At 37.9% G+C, this 20,726-nt stretch overlaps 3 protein-coding genes across 3 annotated transcripts; all 3 read right to left on the bottom strand.

The window, feature by feature from the left end:
* Positions 1-3,874: 3,874 nt before the first annotated feature.
* On the bottom strand, positions 3,875-7,236 carry LOC140759034 (uncharacterized). The gene is made up of 3 exons (XM_073095485.1): positions 6,885-7,236; positions 4,528-4,635; positions 3,875-4,446 (listed from the first exon to the last, which is right to left on the bottom strand). The coding sequence occupies exons 1-3, from the start codon at positions 7,206-7,208 to the stop codon at positions 4,138-4,140; spliced, it is 741 nt and encodes a 246-aa protein (XP_072951586.1). The 5' UTR covers positions 7,209-7,236; the 3' UTR covers positions 3,875-4,137.
* A 1,537-nt stretch (positions 7,237-8,773) lies between these two features.
* Positions 8,774-11,029, bottom strand: LOC140759033 (glycosyltransferase BC10). Its single transcript, XM_073095484.1, has 2 exons — positions 9,561-11,029; positions 8,774-9,042 (listed from the first exon to the last, which is right to left on the bottom strand). Exon 1 carries the CDS (start codon positions 10,685-10,687, stop codon positions 9,629-9,631), a length of 1,059 nt encoding a protein of 352 aa, XP_072951585.1. The 5' UTR covers positions 10,688-11,029; the 3' UTR covers positions 8,774-9,042; positions 9,561-9,628.
* Positions 11,030-14,142: 3,113 nt separating this feature from the next.
* On the bottom strand, positions 14,143-18,844 carry LOC140759802 (protein IQ-DOMAIN 5-like). The gene is made up of 7 exons (XM_073096476.1): positions 18,406-18,844; positions 17,374-17,483; positions 16,865-17,071; positions 16,367-16,591; positions 16,014-16,127; positions 15,135-15,639; positions 14,143-14,662 (listed from the first exon to the last, which is right to left on the bottom strand). Exons 2-7 carry the CDS (start codon positions 17,449-17,451, stop codon positions 14,526-14,528), a joined length of 1,266 nt encoding a protein of 421 aa, XP_072952577.1. The 5' UTR covers positions 17,452-17,483; positions 18,406-18,844; the 3' UTR covers positions 14,143-14,525.
* Between the last annotated feature and the right edge of the window lie 1,882 nt (positions 18,845-20,726).

The raw sequence follows: 20,726 nt of genomic DNA on the forward strand, positions 1-20,726 counted from the left end.
TACAAAAGACCCAAATCACTCCACCATTAAAAATTATTGTTTATTTTTTAGGTTTACAAAAAATCCTCTTAATTAGTAATTACTAGGATGAACAATATATAGCACAGAAGAGCATATTTGAGAGGGGTTGGAAATAGTTGTTAAAAGTCATGGTCTCACCTTGTCCTTTTTTAAAAAAGGAAAAAAAAAAAAAAAAGAGATACTCTCTGGATTAATTAAGGTTTTGGTGTCAATTTGTTAGTTGTTAATCAACTACTTTGCCAAGCAATGAGATATTTAACAAAGAGATTAACAAAATATATTGTTATTATAGTCCAAATCAAAATGCCAAGGATTAAAAGTAACAAGAAAATATTCTAATCCAAACTAGGTGCTATATATATATGCTAGTGGGCTATAGTGGGATTGTTCATTGTTATTAGAGAAAATGACATATTTAATATAATCTTAGAATGATAGGTTTTTTCTTTTATATAAAAGAAGAAAAAAAAACTTATATTTAATGGAAAGTATCTATTAGTGGGTAGGAGTTAGATTAGAGTATTAATTAAAATAGTTGGGCTAATTGGGACTGATGTGTACCAACTAACAAATGGCAATGAATGAACGATCCTGATTTGAGGCTGACGTCTTTGAGATTCGTCCAAGTGGGAATACTCTCCACCGAGGAAAATGGAAAGCCTTCTCTCTTCTTCTTCTTCTTCTTCTTTTTTCTCTGTGGGTTTCTATTGCTGGTGGTATCCACCACTGCAAGGAAGGAGGTAAAATGCCAAAGGTGTAGTAAAGAATAATAATAGAGTGGGCTCCTCACTTGTAGGAAGATTGAGGTCAGTCCACCATCTAACCATTGTGAGATACTCTTGGCCTGATGTGCAATTTTGAAATATAATAAATATTTTTATCTCTCCTTTTTTTTTAAAGATTTTTTAAATCATTGTTCGAAATTTCGGTTTTGATTTTAACCCTGAAAATAATAAATATTTTGTGTTCTCGATAATATGTAATAAATATTAGTACTAAAGTAGAACCAAGTGATATAATTTAAATATATCTGTGAAGAATATAAAGCCATTTTAGACGGCTACGTTAATAGCTTAGGGGTATGGATTGTTAAGAAAAAGAAATGAGAGAGAGAGAGTCATAGACGCAATTGAGAGTTGGTCATAGTCAGATCTTAGAGATAAGGATTAACCTTTGCCTAAGTAGTGCATAATTGGCCATGCTTGAGCTATATAAACTATCGAATCTAGCCCTAATGGATGCTTTTGTAAGCATTATAGCCCTAAGATTTGATAGAGGACCAAAAGACAGAAATAGGGTTGCCCTTTTTAGACTTTTGAATCCTTAGATATCAAAGAAGCTAAAGATGACACTGAGTAAATAGACAGAGACCTCTATCAAATGGAAGAATGCAAAAACTCCATTAGTGAAGCCACTTGGTACTTGAAAAGGTGTTTCGAGAACAAAGATTAGCACCCATACTAGACCAATAGAAATATTGTTGTCTAATATCTTCATCAAACCTAATAAACAAAGGCCCCTATTGCAGAGTTACATCTGATTCGAAGTCCACATCTACTCTTTCTTTCTTTCTTTTTTGCTCCAATATGAAAATTTAATCAAATGAGGTTTTCTTCTTTTTTTTATATAGTAAGTAGAGTCTGATATGGGTGTGAGAAAGCCTTCTTCCATATCTCTGCATTCTTCTGAGAGAAAAAGTATTGCATACTATTGTCCATAATGTCTAAAAGTAGGAGAAAAAGTATACATATATATATATATATATATATATATATATATATATATATATATACTGCTTGCATCATAGGCACCTATTCTAAAAAGCAAATCAATTTGTGGAGCCCAAGATGACAAAGGGCTCCACCTTGTGCTTCAGATGTGGCTGCCACTGTAACTCTCACTTACTTTTATTCCAAACCTCAGCTTATCTTCTTACCTTTTTATCAAGGTTTTCTTTCACCAAGGAAGCATCCTCTTTTCAATATTAAATTTACAAAGAAAAAGAAAGACATACTTCTTGTGGTGCTTTTATTATCATTAGCACCATCTCATAAATATGAGCTTATTATTGTTTTGATCCTGTGTTTTATTTAGAGGAGCATAACTTTAATAGTGTTTCAATATACCGATGCCGCAAGAATTTGAATTAAAAATACTCGTATAATGTAAGTCTTCTTAATTATCTTAGCGCCCTATTTTTGACTATAATACACCTTTGATTCATCTCTTTGATAGTATAGTATGAGAATAAAGTTTAGTAAGTTCTTTTAATAAATTTTACTAATAAATTTGTACCCAAGTTATCCTTTATTAACTGTCCTATTCATCAAATGTTTTCCTTGTACTCCCTCAAAGTTTATCCTGCAACCATCTTTGAATTAAGTGCTTATTGGATACTCATTCATTGATAGGGCTTAGGATTAGCACAAAGGGGGTCAATTAGTTTCATAGATTCACTGTCAGATTCCTCTTTCATTTACAATTGTTAGTTGATTCTGAGTGGTAAATTCTAATTGCTGAAGGTGGTCTTCTTTCTTTAAGTTGACTTCTCTTGACTTCAATTACCTTCCATCATTCTTATTTTCTAATAGATGACTAATAATAAACTTCCCTCATCTTTTTTTCTTTTTTTCTGAGAAAGTTATTCTATGGGATAAGTTTTTTGGTTCATGCTGATAAGGGAGTTTATCCCCTTAATGTGAATAACTTTATGCAAAGTTGGGATCGAATTTGTCCACGAGAAAGATCCCCCTTATAATTTTCTTTTCACTTACCTCGCAATCAAGTAGGGCCATAGAGAAGTTTACTAAGAGTTAGTCAGTGTCCTTTTTTTATAGTAGAAGATTAGATCTCTAACTAACTTCAATTAATGTGATTTGACATAGGATTAACATTAGATACAACTGTAAAGATTCTCTCGTAGTTTGTCGTGTTGCCGTGCAGGAGACAATCTACTGGCCTCTTGTAAGATTTTCTTTTCTTTTCACTTTCCATCTAAATCTGTCACTCTTCTTTGAGACTTGTTCAAAGAGACAGCAGCAACAATAGGGTGTAAAAAAGAAAAAACTAAGTCAAAGGTATGTCAGTTTAATCCAAGAAGTAAATGCAATGGGCTTTTCTTTTGAGAGATTGAGGCTTAGAAGTATGTGGAGACTAAACTAAGTTGACTAATGCAACAAAGGAAGAAACTGACGGGAAGAATTCCAACCACAAAATTCTTCAAAGGATGCTGAGCAAATAGTAGGGTTATGAGGATGCCGACTCAATCATGAAACTTACGGGTGCTATGAGATCATTAACTTTTTAATCACAAAAGGTCAAATGGTTGACTTATATTAAGTTTGGAAGCACCCAAGCATTGTGGAGATTACTGCCATGTTTGAGGCCAACTACGTACCTAACATAAAAACCATGTGCATTGCGTGTTAAGATACGTAGATGAGACAATTTGTGGAGGTACTCTCGGTGGTTTGGTCAAACTCTTCATTCTTACCATTTTCCTTTTGAGCTCCATAAAGATTTTCAAGACACAAGAGTACAAGACTAGTAGAGTTCAGATTCTAAACTATTGATCTTCTTAAGCAAGCCATTTTAGGAAGAGAATTTTGTCCAACAGAGATGTCTCTTTGCCGGAATTCTTCAATTATTCGAGTACGGTTGTCTTGTCTTCTAGTATATCTTTTTCAAACTTTGCTTTAAGATTTTCTGCTTACTTTGAGGCTACATCCTTTCGTCGCTTTCAATTTTACTAGCTATTTAAAATGACAATCGTCCAAGAGCTTAATAACATTGAACACCCATGATCAATCTCTGGCTCTCTGCTCAAAGAACAATGTAATAATAATATCACCAATTATATCAGTAACTGTGATGCTCCTGCTCCTCAAATACATGGATACGTTTTGAAAGTGAAAATAATCCAGATATAGAGCACACGCATATACATAGAAAAAGATGAAATGGGGGAGATAAGTGGACCGAGAATCGAGAAAATTTACAGGAACTTGTGTGTGTTACAATTTACAAAAGGCTGCATAGCTGAAGAGGATAGGAGCTATGGCAACAGGAAATTATAATTGTTGTACTGGTAGGAAGATCAACGACCACAGCAACGCACTAGAAGATTTTGTTGTACTGGCCGGTTAGAGAATCTCTGAGGTTGGAATACAGCCCATAGAGGGAGTATTGCTGAAGGTGGGCGACCTCGTACCATGAATTGAGAACAGCATCATGCATATCGGTGCCTGAGAAAGCTAGTTGAATTCCGATACTGCAATCGACAGCGCCCTGGCTTTTGCAGCTGGATGTTTGGATCGCACAGCTCTTCTTGTTGAGGCAAATGAAGGACGACTGCCCGGAACATGAAGAACAACCATCTGTCTTCCAGTACAAGTTCTGAAGTGTGCCCTTTTGGAACTCAAGTACCTACAGAGAACTTCCATGTTATACAAGATCCATAATAGACTTTCATACTGTAATATTCTCAGTATCAGTTTACTAACATACCAGTGTAAAGCTGGTCACTGTGTACGAGCTATTGCTAACAAATGTCGGATAAGACCTTGCTGCATATTTCCTACCAGCAAATGCTACCATGTAACCACCCACAGAGGCCTAGAAACAGTAGAAAACATTTTTAGCAAACTTGCTAATAAATTATAAACTAGAACAGTACAGTAAGAGATGCAGAATCCAACAAAATCAGGACAATAGAACCAAAGAAGAGTAACATTAATCATTGGAGCTCATAAACTCATAATTCGTTTAACTCCATGTGTAGTGGAAGATTTTTATGAACCAAACCACCTAAGGTTCTCTACATGCCTCCCATTATTACAATCCCGCAATTGCTAAAAAAAAGTAACAGCACCTGCCAACCCAAAAATCCTACCAAATTTCCAACTCAAAGAGACCATCATTGATGATGTTGGGGAAACAGGCGAGTTACATTGTAGCACAAACAATGCCCTCACATACATACCAAAACCTAATTCATCCCAAAGCCTGCCATTTGCTTTAGGCTACTTCTGTATATATATCAATCTGTCTCATGTCTCATTACTATTATTCTTTTCTCAGTTTCTTTTAGGTTTTTCAGTTTTGCCTTATGTCATTCAGTTATGCTCTTAAAATATGATGAGTTTAAGATTAAGAATTTTACAATGCATCAATTATCATCAAGAGATCCAAAAGCCACCATTTTGTTAAAAAGTTCAAAGAACTCAACTCAAGACAGCATTATCTAATTAGCCTGATATCCAATGTAGTATGATCAGCAAAGATGTTCTTATTAAATCTTTGTAAAGTAAACCCTACATCCAAATGGAGATTTGGAACAAACAACAAAACAAAGACCTCTCTTGAACCCAGCTCCATTTCTCGTGTCCAACCAATTAAAGAGATCCTGCACGCTACCTACTTAACGCTAAATATAAGTCAGCTTCGTTCCTTTACAGACTGTTGGATCTGGAAGGGGGATACCAGACGGTGGTTAGAACTTGTTCTGCCTACGTGCGTTGTCACATAATTCTTATCCCCACCGGCTGGATCCGAGTCTGTTGAAGCAGAAGTGGCATCTCCCTATTGCCCCTTGCATTACAAATTTTATTTGGAACATGGAATGGGTAGTCAACTAATGTTTCTTTTTTTTTGGTTTCATAAGAATATTATTGAGCATGTGATTTGTCCCAGTTGTGGGAGGGAGCCAGAGGACTTAGACCATCTCTTTTTGGGCTGCCCCCAGTCTTCCCCTATTAGGGCTGCTGTTATGGATTACGTTGGGATGAGATTCTCTTCTGGCGACAATGGGTTCAAGGTGGTTGTCTTGTGGAAGGCAGTAATATGCAACAAACTAGAGCTATACTATCCTCGCCACCATCGCCACAACCATGTGACAGATCTGGAATGCAAGAATGCTTTGTCTTTCAATAAAGAAACCCCTTCTAAGTACACTAACCTGTGCACCATTGTCTCCCTGGTTTCGAACTATGAGATTTCTAATAAAGCTCCTCCAATGGAAGTGGACCAAATGGGAAAGCCCTCCTCCTGGACCATTATTTGGTTCCCTAACGGAGGTGTTGTCGATAGAAGGACTTACTATGTGAGGAGCATCACAGCCCTCCAGGCTGAGGCAATGGCGCTGTGACTAGGTCCCAAAAAGGTCTAGGCGGAATGTGACTTTGCAGTGTTGCTGCACATTCTTTTGAACCAGGATCAGTGCCTTTGGTGTATTGCTGTGCAAGTGCTTGACTGTCGATCTCTCGCAGCTTGCATCACAGCCATATTTTTACAAGGCCAACCAAGCTAACTGGTTGGACATATATGCTAAGGGGAACAAAACACTCTTTTGTTCAGGAAGGATCTGCACCCTCAGATCTTGTACCAATCCTTCAAGCTGAAACTTCTCCTCTTTTGTTTAGACAGGTTTGTAAAAGGTTGTAATTTTTTGTGGGGAGCTCACCACTTTTGATAATGCATGGCTTTTTATAATAAAAAAAATCCTAAATATAAGTTCCTTGCTATCTTTCCCTCTACAATAATTCCTTAGATCCTACTGAAGCTAATCCCAGCCATCACCATAGTCATCTACAATCAGCTTCCCCAACAAGCCTAGTGTTTTTTTTTATAGAAAAGAACATCAGCGTCGAGATGCTTGTATTGAGATTAAAGGGAAAAAAAACCCCAACTTTTCGTCCAACCTTAATCTTAGGATTTTAAGTACAGTACGATTCAACAACCCTAAAATTGACACCCAAAGCCGGAGGAGATCATCTGGGCAAATCAAAAGCCTAGAACGAACTCCAAACAATACACTTCATCCATATCAAGAGATAATAAGAAGGAAAGAGATAATCGGTACGTACGGGGCTGAACCCGGTGGTGGTGTTGATGGTGAGCAGGGAAATCTCGTCGACCTTGGGGCGGAACACGGCGAGCTGCGCGCCGGAGGAGGAGATCGATAGTCGGCGATCGCAGGGCGAGAGAAGCGTGGAGTTGAGGGAGAAGGACTCGCTGCTCGAAAAGGCGATGCCCAAGGTGAACCCGTCCCCCCTCCGTATCTTCGCGTCGGAGCACGGCCCGAACACGCCGTTATGGTCGCCGGAGGCGCACACCGTCTTCGTCACGATCCCTATCGCCATCACCATCGCCGCCACCATGATCGTCATCGTCGTCGACGAAGTCATCATCTCTCTCCCTCCCTCTCTCGCTCTCTCTCTAATTAAGAAAAAAAGAAGAAGAATAAATACAACTGAATGCCACGTCGACAATAGAGTGGGCCATAAATGGGCCTGCTTCTTATTGGGCTAAAATGGCCCAATTCAAATCCAACAAGGATCCAAAAAAATCTTCTTAATTTGTTAACATAATTACTGTCACGTTTTTAATCTAGAAAAATATTAAAAAATTATTTATAAAATCCAAAATTTAATTTTTCGTAGCAAATAAATTCTTTCCATGAGCTGGAGAAGATCCAAACATTTCAAACGTGGGGTTTGTTCTCAGGCTCAAATAGTCGTCCAATACTAGGATTATCTTACATGCATTACCATGGTACAATATTTGGTAGCAGGTCCACATAGTTGTGGTTCCTGTCCATGCTTCATTAAAGGAACTATTAGATGATTGAGCTACTTGGGGCCCAATTAACTTTTGGATTAATTAAGACACCCAATTAGTAAGACTTATACCACAAGATAATTTTACTGATGGCTGGCTGGCCTCAATGTTTAATCTATAATCTTCGAGCTCTTGAATTATTCGAAAAGAATTTTAAATCACGGCTCGATTAATATTATTTTTATTTTTATTTACCTAAAAGTTCTTTCTTTCAGAATTAAGACATTTATTAGACACTTTAGCAAAGGAGTAAGGCAGGTTAAGACAACCAGTGGTGGTGGGATCCGGTTGGTCAAAGTTGGTCGCCCTTCACTCTTTCTGCCGTTTGGTGGAGGAAAGGCTTCAAAAAGAGTAGTAGTACAAGAGATGGGAAAGAGATAGGAATTAGGAAAGCAGGAAAAGAGAAAAAGAGTTCTAAAAGCCAAAGGGAAATTGAGAGCTGCACCAACTTTTTGTTTTCCTAAGGTTCTTCTTTCTTTTTATTCATCAATTATGCTTTTTGTTTTTCAAATAATTTAATTATCAACTAATGTTCTTATAAAAATATTATCTTTTAACTAATATCCCTTATTAATGATCGTCAGTTGTATAGTTATTAGAATGTCGGAGAACTAATACATCGATCGCAAATATTCAATAACTTTTAACTTTAATCTCACCCCAATAAGATGGATGGGTTAGGACATCCAACTGCCCATCCAAACCTACCTGCATAGTCTTCTAATACTGAAGTTCAAACTGTGAAATATAGATTGGATTGATCTGGTGGTCCTATTTGAAGGATTGTTATATACTACCAGACCAGAATCCAAAGACTTCTATAATACTTCACATTGATCTGGTAGTTCTCATGTGTTGTATCAAGGCCTAGATTTTTCCATGTCTGTTAACTCTCCATTCCCACCTAAACTAATTAATAAAAAAGGACAAAAAGGAGAGAGAGTGGCTTTTTCTCTTTAGCCACCTACCAATGCAAAATAGACATATTATAAGAAGTGAGAATCCCCCTGGCCTAAACTGCAAGCAAAGAGAAAGTTCATATGACCTTTGTCTTTGTGCAAGTGAAGAGCCACTTAAGCCCTCCTTTAAGCTGCTTTGCTGAGAAGAAATCAAAAGAAGATGATGACAAGCTCACTTTACTATAAACATCACTATATGTATTGATAGACTTGCCTCCATGTAATACATAGGATGATCATGCTAACATCTAATGCTTCTTAAGAGAGCTCTGCCTTGTCTCACTCAACCAACATCTTTGACACTCCCTCACTCTTAATTTGCAGAGCTTAGTCTTGTATGTCTGAACAGGAGAAGATTCCCTTGACTGAGAAAAGAGATGATTGGTCACTTCAAGGGGAAGGGAAAGAGATGGATCTGCCAGTCCCAGTTGCTCACCTCAAATCCCTGAAATGCATATGAACAGAAGAGAAGGAATCATGCCATTAGCAATGCACCAACTGACTAAATCAATTCCCAATTGCAAGTAGAAGCAATAGCAGACAAGTAAAGCATTCAGGAAATAGTAAAAATAAATTGAAACATGTCACAGAATCTAGACCAATCAATCTAATGGATATCACAAATTTCACTACCTCAAGAAGGATTTATAACACCAGAATCAGATAATCTTTCAACAAGTTCTGCTTCACCAAGTTCAGAAAGCAGCAATTACTGAGGAGAAAAGAGAAACAAATTTGTGGAACAATGTGCACAATGCACATTCGTATATCTAAAAGATTATGAAACTAATCTAAGGTGAAGCTCTCCATCTTGGTCAGGAGCCATAAGTTTATGCCCAGATTTCCAACAATGGTATTGAATAAAAATCCTATCTTTCCACCTCAATTGCGTGTTCTTTCATCTAGAATCAACAAGTAAATCTGCTCAAGATGCAATTTTGAAGCAATGAGCAAGTTCCATACCTCATTAACTCCTCATAGCCAAATCACCCCATATAAATCCGCAACCAAAGGAAGGAAGAACACAATAACTAATCACGAAAGATAACACTGTCGGCAATCTCCATGAGAGGCTCAAGACAATCCGGCGAGAACTTGCGCGCGAATTGATAGGAATATGTGGAATTGGACCTCCTCAGCTCCCGGATAAGGTCCCCGGATATCTCTGCGGGCCGATAAGTATGCGGGTGGCCGCCGACGCTATCTGTCCAATTCACCCTTGTGAGAGTATAACCAGTGCAGCCCTCGGGGTCCTGCATATCTAACAATGTAGGAAAGTAATGCTCCTCTGGATAACACGAGTACTTCCTCGCTTTGAGGCACGGCATCCGAAACTTCTTCCAAAGCCGGCGGTCGCGGACGACGAGAACAGCATGCCGCCTCGCGAGGACGAAGAACTGCGACCCGACGCGGAACCGATCGAAGGGCACCTCCGGGAGCATCACGTCGTCTCCGCGGGCCACGTAGCGGTCCAAGAGGGTGGGCTCGCCGGAGAGGATCTCGATGAAGCTGTGATGGCGGCGGCGAGGTTGATCGGAGAGCAGGGCGCGGTAGAGGAAGCGGAAGGAATGGAGCGGGACGCAGTGCTGGGAAATGAGGGCGAAGAAGGCGTTCGCGGGGTCGTCGAGGAGCGCCGCCGCGAGGAGGCGGCGCGCCGCGGAGATGAGGGTGGGGGAGGCGCGTTGGGTCGCCTTAGAAGGGATGAAGCGGCCGCGAAAGGAAGGGGTTGGGGGAACGAGGAGGCGGGAAGAGGGGTCGGCGTGGACGTAGACGTTGAAGAGATGTGAATGGCCTTTGAAGAACTTTTCCCACAAAGGAGCGAAGGAGAGGTCAGAGTTGGTGAGGAAGAGGAAGGCGACCTTGGGCTCCGACGCCGGCGGACGGCGGCGGAGCGCGGCGGAGGAGTCGCCGGCGCCGGAGGATGCGAGGGTGGCGCGCCGGAAGAGGGCGAGGTCGTCGATCTCGTCGGGATCGGGGATAGCCGGAAGCGTCTTGGGAGGAAGGATACGTGGGGCGAGGTAGAACAAAACCGGAACAGAGACGAGGAGAAGGAAAGATAACACGAACGGCGAAGAATACGCGGATGACATCGTCGTCTTCGTCTTCTCCTACCCTTTTTCACCTTCAGATCTCTCGATCCGGCTCGAGATTTCTGCACCAAAAGCTTCGCACCAATCAAAATTTTGCGAAGAAATTGAAGGGGAAATCGGGGGCGAGATCACAAATGGCGATATGGGTTTTGCTCCCCGTCGATCAAACCCCTCGGTTTTGACGGAAAGATCGAAACTTGTTGCCAATTACTGGGGAAATGGTGGTCAAAATGATAAAAAAATTCGCACGACGGAGTGAAGCGAAACGGAGGAGGGCTGGAGTGGAGATGGGGGATTTGGGAGAGAGGAGATTGCTTGTCGCTTTCACCCTCCCCCCTTTCTAATTTCTTTATTCCCAAACGATAACATTAAATTTGGTACGGTACACCTTTCTACTCTGTCCCCCTAAATACCAGCCGTTCGATTACTAATCCAACGGCTTACTCCCAACAAATCGTTGGTTGTATCGGTCGTTGATTTTCCACTGTATGGTCGATGATCACGGAGATCCAAGATTACCACTTACCCTCCACATCGGATCCGGACGAATGATGGTCTGATGTGACACGTGGCGCGTGATCCGGCTACTGATGGGAGGAAGTAGACCGCGGAGGTGCATGTCGCCTACGTCCCCCAATGAGGAAGGAGGATAGGGACGAAGTGGTTTCGGATCTGATCGTCTAAAACCCAGGATGCAGGAGTTTCCTACGTACGCCTTTTCTTTTTTAAATATAAATTAGGTATTTATAGACTGATTATTGACCAGCATTATAGAAAAAAGCTGGCAGCATACCCCTTCCTAATATATAGTTTGGATAATTTGACCAATTCTTTCAAAATACTGGCAACAATAAATTCAAATTATACGTACATAATATTTTAATAAAAAATTCTTATTTCAATGGAAGAAGAGAGAAGAAGGTTCAAATTATCTTATATATTCATATTATTAAGAGGCAGGCGATAGAACTCAATTACTAAATTATAGCAACGAAGTAAGTAGGATCTCTCTCGGCTCTAAATCTCATGTTTCCTAATCTACGGTGCAATAATGGGAATGAAAACTTTAAAAAATTGCGAGAGAAAAAGGGTAATTGCGGATTTTAATTTAATTGTAAGGGAAAGATAGTGATGTGTTTGTTGATCGTAGATGTGAGTAAATTAAGGACATGTTTGGTATCACGTCTTCTAATAAAATCCTATTTTTAATTAAATTTTGGTTTCACACGATCGGATCTGAGAGATTTCTGCATGTCATGATTTGGGGATTTCTTAGCAATGTGGAGAATGATGGCCCTTTTTTTTTGTTTAAAGAAAAGGCTGCGATTAAAATAAAAAGGTTTCCAGAGTCAAATGGTTTGCATATATTAGTTCTTTTTTGGATATGTTTACAAAAGTTATCTCTGTTTAGTTTGCTGAATGCCCAGTCCTTTGAGTAAAGTTCATAGCTTGCCCCTTTTTATTACCGAATATTCTGGAGATTTTTGGAAGTTAAGTAGTGCTGATTTTAATGTTCTTTTAAGAATTTTTGTGTTGGCATATTTTATTTTCAAATAGGGATTCGATACGAGTCGATTCAGATGCATTGTCAAATGCATGCTATGTTATGTCTCAGACTAAGATGGATTAGTTAGTGGATAGATAACGGTGATGATGGGGGCAGCAAATTAATAGATGGTTTCGATGAGAGTGGGTGGATTTGGAAAAATGAGAAAGGAAGACGAGGAAAAAAGAACAGCCCCGATGGTTTAGAGAGGTGCGGTAGATGAGGAAGAAGGGAGGACGGCAACCTAGACGTCGAGCATTCGAACGTTGTACGACGAGTTATACTCTTATATTCTAACATTCAAACACCGACTATGTTCATTCAAACACCAAAACCCTTCGATGGGGATGTGTTGTTCAAACGCTAGGTTACAGTCATTCAAACATCATAGCTCAAGACTACTGCTGAGACAAAAATCATGATGATAACCTAGTTTGACCCGGTAAACCCAATATCCCTTGTGAGGAGATCCGATCGGCCGGACCACATCATGCTAATAATTAACAATTCCAATCATATCTAAAATTAAATATAATATATAATCATGAATTAAAATTATCGAATAATATAATCAATATGTTGACACACTCGAGAGATAGATGCTATATAGCATCACCACCGCATCCCAATCCTTTATTTTACTCTTTCTCCACACAGATAAGTTTTTGCAGATCTAGAACTTGGTATTACAAATTGTCTTATAAAAAATTGATAATAAGCCAGAAAACAAACAATTTGGTATAAAATAGAAAGCCCATGTGACTGCATAGGATTCTGACTTCTGTCAGTTTGAACCGGCATTCTTGGAAGTAATCATCTTCACTTCTTCCAATCAACTTAAAGTTTTGGCATGTCACATGAAGGAAAGGATGGGGCATTCACTACTAATATCTGAGAAAAGATAATAAATGATCCAGTCTTTGAATGCTCTATAAATATCTCAACTTATGATGGCAATTCGATTTATTGAAGCAACTGCATTTGGTTATAAGTTTCTATCAGAATATATGATCTATTTAACACAAGAAATTGCATCTAGTTTTTAGGTTTCTATCAGAAGAGATGTTTACATTCAAAATGCATTGAATATAAAAGAGGCTAAACTAAGTCAACCCTCCAATAGAGTCAGAATACGTCACTACTTGTCATTCACAACTTTTATATTTCAAATACATATAATTCTAAATTACTTCTTGAAGTATTAGACGTCATATCCACATGTAGAGACTGCTAATGTGAATCAGAACAGAGTTAGGCTAGATAACAGAACATATTCATATCTTACTAACTTTATATATCACTCATATCTAAGCACATCAAGAAGAGGAATTTTGTAAAGGTAAAAGAGAGTATCCCAGCAAACAGTTTATCCAGTACTTTCACGTTTATATTTTAAGATAATAAAATTTACATCCATTTTTGTTTATAAGAGGTCAACTAAAGATGGGCATCTTTCTGACCAAAGTTGACTGCAAGGAAAGTGTTCAAATATTCTTCTGCCTAAAGCACCACATAAATTTATATATATATATAAATAGTGGGATCAAGAGGAACCTTATTCCCATTAGGAAAACAAAAGCTAAGAGCAAAAGATAATAAATGAATATTACTAATCCATAAGAAGAGAAGTAATAACCGGAGCAGCAAACTGATCAGAATCATACAAAACTTTACATTAGTAATACGCATCCAAACACTCAGAAAATAATATAGTTGTATGGAGTAAGAGTCACACGAAAATCCTGAGCTATGCGGTTATTCTCTTAGAATATGTAAAAGAAAAGACATGCCCATCATTTCATCAAGCAGATAATTCTAGTTTACAATATAAAGTAAGAAGTACGTTGGCATCCAACAACTAAAAATTAAAATTACAATAAGCCAATACTTAAGAATCACACAAAAATCCTGAGCTAAGTGGTTATTCTCTTAGAATATGTAAATGAAAAGACATGCCCATCATTTCATCAAGCAATACATTTAGTTTACAATATAAAGTAAGAAGTGCATTGGCATCCAACAACTAATATATTAAAATTACATTAAGCCAATACTTAACAAGATAATAGATATTACATAATTACAACAAGCAAGAAAACAACAACAAATGACATGTAGCCATCTCATTGTAGCAGCAGCCAAAGGCAGCCGCCTCATACGTGTAGCCTCGATATTCACACGGTATGGAGAAATAAGGAAGAAGAAAGATGCATCAGATAGAAGATATTACCATTTTATACACATACAAAGTGAACGACCCTCAAGCAGTGAACTGAAGATGGCTTCTCATGTCTACTGTTCAACTCTCTTCAGAGCTGGATCCACAGGATTCACGCGATTTTTCAAGTCAGATTTAGGAGCAGTTTTGCTGGATTTTTGAGACCTGTAAACTGAAGTTTTGCCAGTCGGGTATTTTCCTGCTCCTGGACCTGCTTGGTATTGTTAACATGTCATACATCTGAAGCTTTTACGGAAATGGCAATGTACTCATTATGAATGACTATCAGCCAAGCAACAAATTGGATAGACCAGCCAAATGGAGGAGGATAAATTAGAGTGATAACTGTCAAATTAATTCCTCTTAAGAATACTTGTTACTTGTGCTACTGGATTGCAAGTCGTAATGGCACCATAACGAAAATACACTACAACTGAAATATGAAAATAGGCTTGCTTCTCAGGAAACAAGGAAAAAATATAAGCAAATATAATTTCTTATCAAAGACGAATTCCAATTAAGAGACCACATAATCATCATATACTGAAAAAGAAAGATGCAGTGCAGAATGACTTGCAATCTTGCAACAGGAGGAAAAAAAAAGCTTTCTAAATAGGGAAAACTGAGACAAAGTCATCAGATTATTATGCAAGTAATACAACATTCTTATAAAGTGGACTTACCACTGTTGGGTAGGGATAGTCTCTTTTTAGCCTTTGAAACTGCTGGTGCTGGCCTCTCCTTTGGAAAGCTATAGGATCGAGAACCAATTCTAGAAGATTTGGAGATGACCTCTTCAGAAAACTCCCTGGAGGATGATTTTTGTTTTGATTTAACTGATGCCGAAGCAGTAGAGGTTACCAAGTTTGCAGACCGGCTAGACGACGACCAACTTCCTTCAGAGTGTGATGGATGTGTCTTTCGGTTTGGAATATTGGAATGAACAGTTGAAGTGGTTTTTTTCCCAAGTGGCTTGTTGTGAGTCTTGGTTCCACTTCCCTCAATCTGCTCAGTTTCATGCACCATCACCCCATCTTTAGAAGTAATGTCAAGAAACCGGTTTTCCCATGGACGAACAGAGTCAACAGACATCCATCGCTCTAACCAGTTCCAACCCCAATTACTTTTGTCCAGTTCAAGCCCTTCAGAGCCTGCAGATCCTGTCTGCTGCCTAGAACCTGCTTGCCACTGCAATTGAGGACAGGATGGAAGACATATCCTAATCAGGAAGCAGAGATTACAACAACAACAAAAAAAGATACACCTCCAAATATTACAGACCAAGTAGCCTTTGCTAGCAATGTCACTCTCAACCTTACCTCACCAACCCATCCCAGCATACAAGTATGATTGAGGGATTCTTAAAACGGGATAGGTATCAAAGCCACTGACAACCAAATTATAAAATGTCACAATAAGATCGATTCAGTGTAAAGTCTTAGAATACCAGGCTTCTCAGCTCAACCCATTAGTAATTATTTGAATTATGTTCACATGCAACTTGCATCAAGACAATCTCTTAAAATTCATCATATAACATTATCCTGCTTGATATAGCATACCTGATGAGTTAGAGCATAAGCGATGGCTCTCTCACGCTTAGCTGCAGCTTCTTTCCTCTTTAACAATTTTGCTTGAATCTCTTCCACTGATCCAATGCTGTCACACCAGTTTTCCTGCATTATTAAGTCAGGAAGTCAAGAATTACTTATTTACCACTAAAAGTCAATGCCAAGATGGAAACATGTGTGCAGTACTTAATATTAAGTACCATATGTGATCTGCTCAAGCAAAATAATTACAAAATTCAATTTTATGCAGATGGTAAAGATTGATATTCCATTTCTCCATATCAGTTTAAGCATGCCATTAAACAATAGATAATAACCATCAATTCAACTTTTGGATGGTTTACCTCAATCTCCTGGACACGAGTCTCATGAACTTCTTCTTGAACCGTTTGCTGACCATGTTGACTTTCTAAAGCCATACGAACTCGCTTTGCTCTGACACGAGCCTGAACTCTTACCAGAGCTTGCATACAGCGAAGTGTTATTGCTGCTTGCTTTCTCACTGCATGACCTCTAACAAGGGCCTGAAGTTTAACCAATCCTTTTAAAGCTCGTAAAGCTCGTCTAGCCTGAAAAGTACTCAATTAATCAGAAACCATAAATACAAAATATAATGAAAAATAGAAGGTAAAGAACTACATGCAACATGAACGCTACAAAAGCCTTTTAGTCTGGTTCCATTAATAAGTCCAATCAGAATGCTCCCATATAGAACAAATATCCAAATCCATGTACATGGCTTCTGGATTTGGTTTACAAGTCAAGAGACCATTTGTGGATAACAATTGTGCCAACATTGTCAGCATTATGACATATAGAGTCAAATAGAATGAATCTGGTACCAGGAAAGCTCGAAATGCAGTCTGAATAACTGTAGCGGCCCAACTCTCTTTGACATGCTGTTCAGTTTGAGAAGACACCTTCATATGAAATGAGGCAGTAGGAAAGGACATCGGATTCGAGCTTGGCAGAACATTGGCATGGCCTGTTGATGAACCAGATTCTACAGCAACTTCTATGCCCGCACCATCATGATCCACAGCGATGAGCTGTAACATTCTCAAATTCAGATATAAGAAAACTGAAAAAACTTGGTGGCTATAAGAGTGTGCAATAAGAAACAAAGTCATTTAAATTTTGATGAGCTCATCTGATCCCTCAGTAGCTAAGTTCAGAATCTTTCATAATTTATAGTTCCATTTAATGTCTGATCTTTAATTGCTATCCTATATCACTAATCTAAATAAGAAATATAAAAAGGAATATCAGATACAATTTAACCAACACCAAGTAAGATGAGCAGACTTTAATTTAATCATACATAGCTGAGTAGAATACTGTTTCTACTAACCATTTCATCCTGTGCATGTTGTGACTTCTCTCGCTTTCTTGAACCAACGAACGATTTAATCCACTTTCCAACACCCATGATATTGCTACTTCAAGTCAGATGATAAAGGCCTGAAGAAGGAAAGACAGCAAGAATTAGGGCAAGAGATCTAATATCAGTGTTTTTGGATTATACTAAACGAACAAGAATGTTTTCTTTGAAGCTCATTCGCTTAGTTCTTCAGAGTAGACAAAATCATACACTTAAAATTGGGAGACGAGCAACATTGTGAAGATCCATAATACAAACTTGACTAAAAATAGATATGCATGAAAAAAGAGTCAGACACAGCAACCCCATCGTCATGTAGAATGAAATGCCTGCCTATGAATAATTTGAAGAAATCAAACAAATCTGTCATCACCTGACACAGTCCGTGATCTGATAAGTGTCATGGGCATTCAAAACTCCTTTTCTCCTATCGTGGAACATAGCCCAAACTGCTAGAGCTATAAAGGCTTAAAATGATCAGAACACAAAAGCATCATACACTTCCTTTGTGCAATCTGCCCAATGGGCTAAACGTCTGCATTCTCTAATGCACAACATATACAAAGCGGTAGTTCTTTACCTGACTACAATTAGTACCTCTATAATTAGATTTTTCTAGTTTTACGCTAATATTAGTCAAAAGAAATTCTAGACAAGGAAGCTTAAATCGTCTTTCTTTAGCAATGAACATAGTCTACTTATTGGATCCATGGAATTCACTTGGAAAATGCATAGAACAAAAGGTCATCTAAGAAGCACAGCAGTTGAGTAATGGTCACAGAAGGGGAAAAAAATTCAAACAAACAAATTACGAATGCTGTTCTACCCAATAAAACATTAAAAATCTCAATCTACACACTCAATCACATCAATAGACTGCCCCCAATTACTCTAAAGTGAGTTTTTTCGAAGAATCCATAGCAGGTTCAACAGAAATTTGCAATTATGACTCCCAAAACAAAGTCAAGAGTACCAATTACAACTACGATGACATTGACTTACTCTGAGTCCACTAATCGCTTAGCCCCTCGGTCAAACGGGACAAAGTAGTAGGAAACAAAGGACGGAGTTCCCCGCGAATTCCCGTAGATGATTCAGAGCTTCACTTCCGATGAACTCACTAAGATCCTCTGACCGGATTCGGAAGGTCCAAATTCCAACAGAAAGTTCGTTATAAGAAACCGATTCCCAGCAGAAAACAACAAAACCAAGCAAACAATTCCAAGTAAAACGCCCCGAATTCGATACGGCTGACTTTAACTGAAGCCGACGAAATGTTCTGCACGAGGAGAGGAGAGGAGAAGAGGAAGAGTAGAACTCGGAGACTCCATATCCAACATCTAAAATTAGATCAGAGGATAGATGAGAAGGATAAATCTCTCTCTCGCACACCTCTCTCTCTCCCTCTCTCTCTCTCTCTCTCTCTCTCTCTCTCTCTCTCTCTCTCCCGCCGTCGAATTCCGAACAAAAGGAGTCGTCTTCTGTCACTATCCAGCTTTTACCGTGGAATAAGAGGTTTTATCTTAGCTTTTATCCAGATTTGAGATTGACTAAACGTGGCATTAAGTAACTTAATCGTCGCGTAGCGACGTGCGCGGCCGACGAGGAAACAAAACGGATCGGGGAAAATATCGCGGGCGACCGTATACGGATGGCTCGTATATGCGAATTCCGTACCTTGATGGGCCCGCATAATATGGGAATGGGGATAGTGTCGGTTTTAAGGGTGCTAGTAAATGCATAAAAGAGCACTAAAGTACTTCTATGAGATAAAACTTTGGGAAAATTACAAAAATATAACTAATTTTGTATGTTATTACTATTATCTTAAAATACAAACTGAATTACTGTAGGCTATTTTTTTTAAGGCTAAGATAACTTGATTAGTTTTTCTTATTTCTTCGTCTTAATTTTAGAAAGTAAACTTAGTTAAATATATAAAATATATATATATATTTGGTCACTAAACTAGGCGAAAAATTCCTAACCCAAGAGAGTCACTGAACTTAAAGCAAAACTATCACAATTTCGACGAGTATCGTAAATCAACACTCATAAAGTTTGTAGGTGATATAACTAAAAAGGTCATAGAATTGACTCCAATCATAAATAATTATTATAAATAAAATTATTTAATAATTTAATGGCTTAGCAGTATAGTGACTTAAAAGAACTGCTCAGCAATACAATAGTTTAGAGTGATGTCTCATTGATTTAATTTAGAACAATAATTCAAAGGCGTACATAATTTAAGTTAGAGTTTGATGAGACTTAAATACATTTTGTATCTACAGAGAATTAACTCGTTATTCATTTCATATCTTACTTTCAGCCTTTGAATAAAAAAAAGTTTAACAAGATGATCAAAAGTCATACCCTAAGATATATCCTAATTCATATTTCTATATAGGTTAGCTAATCAGTCGATAGGTTTATTAGTCTCGTATGGATATATTTAACTTTAAAACAAAGATTTTAAAACCTATAATTATTAGTAAGAGAAGCCAAGCTCAATATGGTTCACAATATTTAGATATTTTTTTATTTTACAAAACGATGTAATTTTCTTCATTCTATCGAGGCAAATTTAATTCACTATGTTTATAGACAATAAAAGGGTACTCATAAGCCATGAGTTATTTGCATTAAAAAATAAATAAATAGTACTAATAACAAGACTAGATGCGCCTATTTTCTATACTAGATGAAATTTTGCTATTATCAAGACTTAATAAAAGCTTTTAGTACAAATGCCCCCACAAACTATAAAAAGTTTCTCAAAAAGAAACAAAAAGAAAAGAAAATAGAGACTTATACGATGAAATATTAATAAAGCAAAACATAGGGTCTAAACTATAAATTCACATCCTAACTTTTTGTTGATTAGTCAACGCCTAATTATTTTTCACTAAACGTGTTTGCAGATCCATAAAAAAGCTTAAGCATTACGCGTTTGAGTTTTGATATCCAAAATGCACGTGGTAAGCACGTTAAATGAGGTCAAACACGAATATAATAAGAATTACCACCGTTTTTTTTAATACACCTCCTAAATATATTTTTTACCACGTAAACTCCTGATGGTATATATAATTATTCTTTTAGTTAAGGAGTTTATTGATATAAAAGATATGAATAATTCTACACGTATTATTTACATCTATTCATGTAAAAACTTATGATTCGTCCGCATGTATGTTGAATAAGAGCTGTGAATAATAACCACGTAAGAGAAGGCTTGGTACAATTTTTAGTGCTGCATTTACTTTTATATCCTCAGGTAAGCAAGAATGTATAAATTGTAAACTCACTCTAGTGTATAT

Source organism: Typha angustifolia, chromosome 4 (genome assembly GCF_048772165.1).
Source record: "Typha angustifolia cultivar Huaian chromosome 4, ASM4877216v1, whole genome shotgun sequence".
Classification (NCBI taxonomy): Eukaryota; Viridiplantae; Streptophyta; class Magnoliopsida; order Poales; family Typhaceae; genus Typha; species Typha angustifolia.

Excerpts from the sequence above, each read along its gene's own strand:
- LOC140759034 (XM_073095485.1), bottom strand. The coding sequence starts at position 7,208 with ATGATGACTTCGTCGACGACGATGACGATCATGGTGGCGGCGATGGTG. Across the intron at positions 4,636-6,884 it reads CCACCACCGGGTTCAGCCCC|GCCTCTGTGGGTGGTTACAT; the intron begins GTACGTACCGAT and ends TACTGTTTCTAG. Across the intron at positions 4,447-4,527 it reads CAGTGACCAGCTTTACACTG|GTACTTGAGTTCCAAAAGGG; the intron begins GTATGTTAGTAA and ends AGTTCTCTGTAG.
- LOC140759802 (XM_073096476.1), bottom strand. The coding sequence starts at position 17,451 with ATGGGTGTTGGAAAGTGGATTAAATCGTTCGTTGGTTCAAGAAAGCGA. Across the intron at positions 16,592-16,864 it reads CTGCATTTCGAGCTTTCCTG|GCTAGACGAGCTTTACGAGC; the intron begins GTACCAGATTCA and ends AGTACTTTTCAG. Across the intron at positions 16,128-16,366 it reads CTCGTGTCCAGGAGATTGAG|GAAAACTGGTGTGACAGCAT; the intron begins GTAAACCATCCA and ends TTAATAATGCAG.
- LOC140759033 (XM_073095484.1), bottom strand. The coding sequence starts at position 10,687 with ATGTCATCCGCGTATTCTTCGCCGTTCGTGTTATCTTTCCTTCTCCTC.